A 10,141-nucleotide genomic window follows, 5' to 3' on the forward strand; every position below is an offset into this window, starting at 1 on the left:
CTTTCGCTTGTTTCTTGAAACTGCGCGGAAACGCACAGGAGCTTTGAATAGGCGTGACACTTCTCCGTGCGAGGTGAATTCACGAGGAAGAGCGCTGTTCATGCCTAATTTACAATTCTGGCCTTCTTTGAAGAAGTACCGGAATAAAGAATTGGTGTTTCAGGAACAGAATCCTAATGTAATGGTTAAAGCACTTTGCTCGGCTAGTTGGAATACTGAGCAATGATGCACTTCCAGCTTTTCAGTGAAATAAAAAAAAAAAGCACGCAGACATGGAAAGAAAAAAGGACAGTGAAGAACGCAGGACAGTAAGAACGCAACGTTCTATACTATCCCTTTTTGTCTGAATTTGTTCTTCGCTAAAACGTTAGAAATGCATAATGTAACGGACCGATTCGGTTGCTAGTCGATGCAAAATCAACATAACAAAATTGCAACAATAACATAAAAACAACAACATTGCAAATCAAATCATAAAACAACTCCTCACACTGCGGAAAGCACTTCACCGCGCCCTCTTGCACATCGGTGAAATCAATTGCCGCGTTCTCTCTTTTTTTTTTTTTAACCGTCGAGTCCCTCGCTCGTGCTTTAATCAATCACGCACTTGACCGGCACTCGGAACACGCAGTCTTTCTGAAGACGCGCCTCGCTCCGGAAAGCATGTTCTTCGGACTTGTTCTATTAGATTACGCGGCGCTGCCAGTGGGTGGCTTTTGAACGAAAGCTGCGCAATATAACAGTAAAAAAAAGAAAAAAAAAACTGGAACCGAGCCTACGCCCTGTATTCGTAATGTGCGCGAAACATTGTTACGATGGTGCGCATAATTTTACGCCAATTTTCCTCGAACGCACCCATGTCAGCAACATCGAGCCGCCTACTTATGGCTTGACGTGTGCGCACTGCTTCACAGTAAACGCTTCGTACTTATAGCTTTTAGTGCTTTTACTACCCCAGGTGTAGTGTAAGCTCTACTGCTTACCTGTTGTTCTATTACTGGGGCTTTGTTTCGGGCTTGCCAAAACCTTTTTTGTAGCCCACATACAGAAATAGAGGGTAATTGGACCGTAAACTGCGTACTCAAGTATTCACGTGTTTCACTGACTGGGACACGAAACGACTGGAACACGTTTCAACGACTGGAACACGAAAACTGCCACGAAATCAAGAGGTTAGTAATTATCAACTGCTTATTGCTGCTGAATATTTTTTTATCAGACATACACTGTCCCCGCCCAAAGGTAGAGCTCCCGCAGAAATACGCGCAGTTGGTGACATTAGAGGGAGAGAGAGAGGAGAGAAATAGATCAAAATGAAAGGCAGGGAGGTTAACCTGGTGATAGTAACCGGTTTGCTACCGTGTACGCTGGTGCGGAAGTAGGACACAGGCAGGGCGTTCCAATCAGAGCCGTTCTGATAGACCGGTCGAATGCAGAAAGCGCAGTAGCGCTTGCACAGACTTCTTCCGCGACGTTAAGTACTGTCGATGACACCAACTCTGCTGTTATGGTATTACGTACAACATCCAGAGAAGAAAAAAGAACAACGATAGTGTTCGCATCAGATACGAGGCATTGTGTGGTAACTATGGGCCACACTCTCGTTATCCTCGGCCGGCTAGCTATAGGGGTTTGTTTTTGCTCTACGGCGAACTCCGTTTGCGGGGCCAGACTACGCCGGTGGTTCTGACACGATTGTATCCAGGGTTATTATGACATAGTGTTCGTTGCTACGCACACATACACACACGATAAAGGAGTCATCTTGTGCGCACAACTCGAAATGACAGTAGGGACGGGGGCTATGAAGCTGAAGATAATAAGCGTCAGATCTAGCCGATTGCAATTCATCGCCGGCAAGACAAGATAAACGTCTAAGGGTTAAGTGAAGGAATCACAATGGTCATCGTAGGCTTGCTCACCGCTGAGGCCAAACGAAGAGTCTGTGCTAACCAGTGCTTTTAGATCGGCCTTGTACTTGCGAAACACTGTATTACAATCTTCCCCAGACAACAGTATTTACGATGTAGGCCAGATGTTCAGAGTTCCCTTCTTAAGGGTCGGCTAGTCCACAATAGCGTGCCACCTGAGTCCGCTTTCTGGTACAGCGAATGAAGAGCAGTACAACCTAGATCGAACACATCTGCACCCTCGGTAGTGATGAGCTCGCAAGAGCTGTTAATGATACCATTACATTTATCCATCTAAGCTTACAGGAAAGCCGGGGATTGTTAGGTCACTTCTACCACTGTTGTAATAATCCACAGCTTCTGACAGCGCGAAAATAAACGAGACAGGAAGTAAGTACATAAGACAGGTTTTCTTTGCACTGTCAGAAGCTATGGATCAGTGCCAACTAGCCTGATATTAGTGCTTCACAATAACACCCAGCTTCCTGTTAGCTTACTGGTCGAAAAAAAAAAACCTCAGTAACGTTAAACTCAGCTCCAGCTTGTACGAGGCAAACAGATCAACAGACGTACAGCCCATATTGCCGTACATCTCACTTTTTTATTCATATTGAAAGTACGAATGGGAGAGGTTGGTACTTTAATGGCGGCAACGGCTACTCCTTCTCGCTTAACAGACGAAATATGAAATATTACATAATCATAAGAATTGCTCTTTCTCTTACGTGCTATAAAACGGTCGATTGTTCGGAACGTAAAATAGGTTGTTTAATTGATCGGTCTCATCATTTATTTTGCAACTTTCCTTTCCTTGAAGACCGTGGCATTGCCACTGCTTCTCCTGTAGCCTGCGCTGCCGCTTCCAGGACCAAATGAAATTTCCTGTATTGAAGGTCAAATAAACGTACAGTGTTCACGACGAAGCTATTTAAACTGTCGGTAACTCGCGCTCCGTCGCAAAAAAAAAAAAAAAGAACTATCATCATCGTGAACCGGCACGCGTTCTCGTCATTCGCTTTACAGTGAAGCTAACTTGTGTACCGACGTCCAAAACTCCTCCGGTTGGTATGCGCCACAGGAATTGGGCAAGCCCCACTACCGTGCACAGCAGGCGCCAGTTTCAAACGAAAACGAACACGTGAAAAAGTGAGCGAACGAAAGACAGAAAGAAAGCGATAGAAAGAAAGATGAGAAAAACAGAGATAAATAAAGGGGACAAAGACATAAAAAGATAAAAAGGCGAAAAACAGACAGAGAGAGAAACAAAGAAAGAGAGAGAAAGGGATTGAAAAAAAGCAAGCGATACATGGAGAGGGAGAAAGAAAGAAAGAAAGAAAGAAAGAGAGGGGAGAGAAAGAAATATAGAAAAAGCGAGACACCGAAATAAATAGAGTGAGACAGAAAGAAATAGAAGGAAACACGTACAAAAAAGTATACAAGAAACAGAGAGAAAGGGAAAGAAGAAAGAAAGAAAAGCAATAGAGAGAAAGAAGGAAAGCCACCCAGCTCCGCTGTTCCTTGAAGGTTGGCACAAATAATGCAAAGCTGCCATAATTTTTTGTGCATCATAAAAAACTATTAGATAATTTATGCATTCACATCTGCGTGATTTATCAACAGTAGCAATTCGTCCGATTCCTTCAACTATACGCCTCGTACCTAACTTAATTCAAACCAAATATCTAGAGTTTCTAAGCATAACGACACAAACGTAAAAAATTATCCACAGCAAACAAAAAATTTTAGGCTGCTAATGACATGGGTGCCTATAATTTCCTCAACGTAATTTCTGTACGTTATTTTAACTTTCATATGTTTGGGGGGTATTGTGTTATATATAACAAAGCTCCGTTAAACTTACACAGTATCAATTACTCGAATTATTATTACCTTCACGGGGAGCGCAACTGTTGCTTGATTCGTCACAGAGTACATAGAAGGTAGGACTATTTGCTGAAAACGTTTTTGTGAAGTTCCCTCCCTCCCTATCTTTCTCTTGAAACGTTTAAAACCAATAAATAAATTAGTAACATGCAGCTACACAAAATATGCAGTTGCGTAGAACAGAAGGAAAAAAAAACTGCGGCAATTACGGCATATTAATATTTACGTTCAATTATTTCAGCCAAGGTATAAATCACGGATATTGATCATATAAAGTTCTATTACGATTTCCAGTCGACTCGTTTAGAGAGCAAACAGGAGATTATTGTGATCGTTCATTTAGGCTAGATTATTATAGGTTCTCATCTTATTTGCTTTTTTCAATAAGACAACTTCTACACTGCAGATCTTAGACAATGCTCTATTCAACGGTTCTTTAGTCAGTCAGCTCGCATGTACGTCATCTTCAAAAAACTCACACGGTCCCTTATGCATTCACTTAAGACGACTCGAAGACGAAAGCCGTCCTATGTTTCTCCTCAGTCGATGTATTGATCCTGCCCTGCCACCCTCCGAAAGCTTTCTGCACCTAACGCGGTTTTGCACTGCCTCCAAGATCGGAGGCACCTCATCTTGTTTTGCATTGCCCCCATCGTCGGACCACCTTTGACCAAGCTACGATGTCAGGTGACGCTACGTCACGTAATAATACTTAATAATGACTTAATAACGTCACAAATTTTGGCGATCTGTGACGTCATCGTGACGTCATATTGTGACGTCATCACGTGATGACTTTTTTGCATCATTCGTCCCCCGACGACGCGGGACGCCTACACAGGACACCGACGGTCAAATTTCGCATTTGATGAGGCATTTAAGGCTTTCGCCTGAAAACTTAATGTATATAAATCAACAAAGGATTAGAGCATGGGCCCCGGCGACATCTTCACTTTTCGATGTTAATCTCAGGCGACAACGTAAGTGTTCTCGTCGTTTAAAGAACTGGGAGTATTCGAGTTAAGCTCTAACCAACGTTTTATCTAAGCTCTTGCGGCTATCCGGGTTACGGATAAGCGTCTCTACACGCTTTTCTGGGACATGAAAAAGCTTTTTCGGCCACCGCTGAATTCCATTAGCTGACATCTTCGCAGACATGCAATCACGCGTCGAGAGCCTTCTTGGGAGCTTAAGGCTGCTCTATAAGATAGCACTTTGGAGTATGTTTATCAAAACTCGCTCAATCATCTTCCTACCCTGCCCTTTAGCCTCATATCTGCCCCGAATCAGGGTCAATTGTCGAACCGACCACTTCCACGAATCTGCATCATCCCGAAGGTTTCTGAGTAAAGCGCATCATCGCTACGCGATGAATCTCTTCGCCTCGTTTTGGGATATGAGATAGATCGCTCTGGCAGAATATAGATGCAATACTTTCGAAAACATTTCTATCACTCTAAATATTTTTCAGTACTTTTTCAGGAAAAATTAGATTTAAAAGATATGTTTCTTTCCTTTTTGTTATGTCCGGTGTTGTCGTCGGCCCATAGACGTACGCGTGGGTCGCGGTAGTCTCAAAAAGCGTAGACAGCCTCGAACGGTTAAAAACAAGTTTATTCCTACTCGGATGGAGGCGGCAGCCGAACTGCCGGGGGAAACGATCGGTGGCTCGTTTTGAGCCGAGCGCGGGAAGGAGAGGAGTCAACATCTGGAAGTAGTTTCAGCATCCGGTCCTTCGCGGGGCTCGCTCGTGACACAGGGAGTGCATCGAACACAACATCTCCTCCCTCCTTAGATTGTCGCTTGGAAGCGATCTGGGGGCCGCCGTGGGCGCGTGGACGCTCTGGACGCACTAGGAAGAGAAGCCTCCGCTCGCTGGGTGTCGTTTCTCTTGTGTTCAGGGCCGGCGGGCGGTGGCGCCGATTCATCTGGTGCGAGATGCCAGGCTAAGTGGGACGAAGCTTCCGTCGAGGTGGCTGCTTGAATGGGAGGTTCCCTTGGCAAATTACCTGAACGACGTAGCTGATTAAGGTGGCGGCGTGTGGCCTTTCCGCCGATGTCGACGAGCCATGACCGCAAACCTATGCGTTTGAGTGCCGTCGCTTCAACCCAGCCGGGCTTTCTGTGGAACTGGCGGGCGTATATGCGCTGTCCACTTTCAATTCTTCTGCTAGGCGGGAGCTTTTCTTCCTCCGACGGTGTTTTCGCTGAGGGCTCCGGGACAATTGCTGTCAGCTGGGTTCTCATTTCTCGTCCGAACATCAATTTCGCTGGCGTTTGATCAGTGGTGCTTTGAACAGTGTTGTGCTGTCTGAAGAGAAAGCGCGCGATGCGGCGTTGCATTGTCCCAGTCTGATCTTTAGTAAGGGCGCGTTTTAGCTCAGCCACGTAGCGCTCGGCTTGTCCGTTCGTTGCCGGGTGGTAGGGAGCTGATGTAACAGACGAGACGCCGTTGTCGCTGTAGAACTTGAGAATCTCCGTTGACACAAATGGAGTGCCGTTGTCCGAGACCACCTTGCGCGGTAGACCGAACGTTGCAAACAACGACCGCAGAGTGTCAATAACTGCTGCCGATGTCGTTGTAGCCATTTGTTTTACCTCAAGCCACTTGGTGTATGCGTCTACAACAACCAGGAATGAGCACCCTTCGATAGGTCCAGCAAAATCAATATGCAGGGTGTGCCAAGGCGCGTCTGGTCTTTCCCATTCAGGAATAGGGGCTCTTGGCGGACTTCTGTGGTTGCATTGGCAAGGCTGGCAATCTTTAACTGTCGATTCTATATCACCGTCGATACCCGGCCACCACATGTAACTTCTGGCACACTTTTTCATGGCAACAATGCCTCGATGACCTGCGTGGACAAGCGACATGGCCTGTTCGCGAAGTGCCGCCGGAATTACAACTCTTGATCCCAAGGTGACGCAACCGCGATGAGTGCTCAACTCCGCAGCTCGCTTGCGGTAAGCGTTGAAGTGTTCACCCTTTAGCTTCTGCACGTTGCCTTCTTGTATAGCTGCGTAGACTTCCTTCAAGACAGTGCACTCCTGCGTTGACGCTGCTACCGTGTCAGCTGTTAGCGGAGGGTTCGGCAGCGCCTCGAACATGAGTATATCACCCGGCGGGGGTGGTTCATCTATTGTGGTGTCTAGCGGCAGGCGGCTTAGTGCGTCGGCGTTCTGGTGTTTCTTCCCTGTGCGATGTACGAGTTCGTAATCGTACGACGACATCTTGATGCACCATCGTGTCATTCGCGGCGACAAAGTCTGTGGCATTGGCTTCTGGGGACCCATAATACCCAATAAGGGCCGGTGATCTGTTATGAATGTCACTTTTCTGCCCGTGATGTACTGCCGAAAGTGATCTGCTGCGTAGACGATGGCAAGTCCCTCTTTATCTAGCTGGGAATAATTCCTCTCTGCCTGCGATAGGGTGCGCGATGCGAAAGCGATCGGGGCTTCCCGTCCCTGGTCGTCAGCTTGGGAGAGGACTGCTCCCACTCCGTATGATGATGCGTCACAGGCTAGCAGTAGGGGTCTCCTTTCGTCGTAGTGTCGCAGAACTGTAGACTTACGAAGTAGTTGCTTAAGGGCAACAAATGACTTTTGGTGGCGTGGCGACCAAGTCCATGGGACTTCTTTCTGCAGGAGCTGGTATAGATCGTTGGCCACTGTAGCTCGATGTTCTAGGAACCGGTCGTAGAACGTCAATAGCCCTAAGAACGACTGCAGTTCTTGCTTGTTAGTAGGCGCTCGTGCTTCAGTAATTGCTCGCACTTTGTCTTCAGTGGGATGGATACCCTGCGCGTCAATTTGATGTCCAAGAAACTTCACTTCAGGCACCGCAAAAACACATTTTTCTTTGCTGATGCGCAAGTTAGCATTTGATAGCTTTTCCAAAATGAGCTCCAAGCGTTCTGTGTGCTCTTCATAGGAAGCGCCACCGACAATAACATCGTCCAAGTAGACGCAAACGCCAGGGATCCCGCTAAGTGTAGACTCCATAAATTTCTGGAAGATTGCTGGCGCAGCAGATATTCCGAATGGTAGCCTTTTAACTTTGTAGAGACCCTTAATGGTGTTTATCGTGAGCAGTTCAGACGTTGATTCGCTCACCTTCAGCTGCTGGTAGGCTTGTGTCAAGTCCAGGGTGCTGAAGATTTTTCCACCACGAAGCGTGCTAAAAACCTCTTCCGGTGTCGGCAGTGGGTAGGAAGATGCTTTTGTCGCCAGGTTGACAGTGCTCCGGTAGTCTCCGCAGAGGCGTAGGGTACCGTTCTTCTTTCGGACGACAACGAGTGGTGTAGCCCATTCCGAATGTTGCGTCGGTTCGATGATCCCTTGTTCCTGCAGTCGGTCAAGCTCATTCTCGACTGACGTTCGTAGGGCGAAAGGCACCGACCTAGCTTTCAAAAATTTCGGCGTCGCATCCTCCCGAAGCTCCAGTGTGACTGGAGGTCCGTTGCTTCCAGGTATGTCTTCGGAGAAAACCACTTTGTACTTATTTTGAAGCTCCTCCACTGACGGATAGCTGGGTGTGTGGTGAACTCCGCCAATGACCACTCCAAGAGGGGTGAACCAATTTCGTCCTAAAAGGCTTGATCCAGAACCGTGAACGACTAGCAAGGGGAGCTGATGGGTCTGACCGTTGTAGTACACGTCTACGTTGGCACAGCCCAGTAGTGGAAGAGAATGTCCGGACCACGTTCTCAGCTGCGTGTCGTCTTGCTGGAGAGCTGGTGCGTTCTCACGCCAAGTGGCGCGAAAAGTGTCCTCGCTGATGAGCGTACATGCTGCTCCGGAATCCACCTCAAACCTGATAGGGCGCTGGTGTACCAAGATTTCAGTCGTAATCTTCGGTCTCGTGCCGAGGTTCACAACGGCGTTCAAGTCATATAGTGCCGATGACGTTAGTGCTGTTCGGCTTTTATCTTGCGTCTGGCCCTCCTGTGCGTTGACATTGTTGTTCCGTTGCACTGAAGTCTTCGGTCGGAGCTGTTTGCGCTTCGTGATGCATGCCTTTTCAATGTGTCCCAGTTTGTGGCAAAAATTGCAGGTCGCTGTCTTGTATCGACATACCTGGGGATCGTGCATGTCGTCGCATCGCCAACAGCGCTGTGTCTTTTTGCTTGATTTCGCCTTAGACGTGGAATGACCTGACTGCTCACTGGTGTGATGCACCGGCTCGACGTTCCGTCGAATATCCCTCTGCTGGTGACCGGCGCTCTCCGCTCGTTGGGCGATGTTGTAGGCTTTGGAGAAGGTGAGACCCGTCTCCGCGAACAGGCGTTGTTGTAGGCCTTCGTCACGCAGTCCGCACACAAAACGGTCACGCAACATAACGTCCAAGGGGAGCATAGTGGTGTTAGCAGGTGTGGCAGTCGATCCTCCCTCCTGCGCAGTAGCTGAAGTTGTCGCGGTCAACGTCCCGAAATTGCAGTCAGCAGCGAGCTTTTTGAGAGCCGCTACGTATTCGGCCACTTTTTCGCCTTCCAGTTGGTCTCGCCGTTGGAAGCGGGCTCGACAGTAGACCTCCGATGGCCTTGGGTCATAGTGTTCTTGTAGCGCTGCTACGATGTCGTCGTAGTCAACGGTTGCTGGAGTGCGTGGCTGAATCAGGGCACAGACTGTGTCGTATGTCTGCTCCCCACAAAGCGTTAGCAGGTTGGCTCTCTTCATTGCTGCATCAGTGATGTTGTTAGCCTCGAAGTAAAATTGCAGGCGTCCAAACCATGATGACCATGATGAGCCGTTGAATTCGGGTAGCCGATTTGGGAGCCCGTGCGTAGCCATAGCTTGTAGCTTGTCAATATCGTTGCGTAGCGTAGGTCCAAATCCACTTCCTCGTCGCCACTGTTATGTCCGGTGTTGTCGTCGGCCCATAGACGTACGCGTGGGTCGCGGTAGTCTCAAAAAGCGTAGACAGCCTCGAACGGTTAAAAACAAGTTTATTCCTACTCGGATGGAGGCGGCAGCCGAACTGCCGGGGGAAACGATCGGTGGCTCGTTTTGAGCCGAGCGGGGGAAGGAGAGGAGTCAACATCTGGAAGTAGTTTCAGCATCCGGTCCTTCGCGGGGCTCGCTCGTGACACAGGGAGTGCATCGAACACAACACTTTTACAAAATAAAAGTGTAACAAGGCGAATCAGTACGTTATAGCAGTAAAAAAAAAAGGAGCAGATTGTCAATATAGTTCGCTAGCATTAAAAAAAGTGCAAGATTAATCCTGTATGTGCCACATGATTCGTGGTCTTAATAATATGCGTGTGTCGGTCTTTTTTTTAAGAGGCGCATTCAGTAACAGCGTTCACTAACAGAGGCGTCCAAGACGCCTTTTTTACTGAATGCTG

The 10,141-nt window shown here is 47.7% G+C and overlaps 1 protein-coding gene across 1 annotated transcript; it reads right to left on the reverse strand.

The window, feature by feature from the left end:
* Positions 1-5,585: 5,585 nt before the first annotated feature.
* Positions 5,586-9,584, reverse strand: LOC119372336 (uncharacterized protein K02A2.6-like). Its single transcript, XM_037642808.1, has one exon. It carries the CDS (start codon positions 9,582-9,584, stop codon positions 5,586-5,588), a length of 3,999 nt encoding a protein of 1,332 aa, XP_037498736.1.
* Positions 9,585-10,141: the final 557 nt, after the last annotated feature.

Source organism: Rhipicephalus sanguineus, chromosome 10 (genome assembly GCF_013339695.2).
Source record: "Rhipicephalus sanguineus isolate Rsan-2018 chromosome 10, BIME_Rsan_1.4, whole genome shotgun sequence".
Lineage (NCBI taxonomy): Eukaryota > Metazoa > Arthropoda > Arachnida > Ixodida > Ixodidae > Rhipicephalus > Rhipicephalus sanguineus.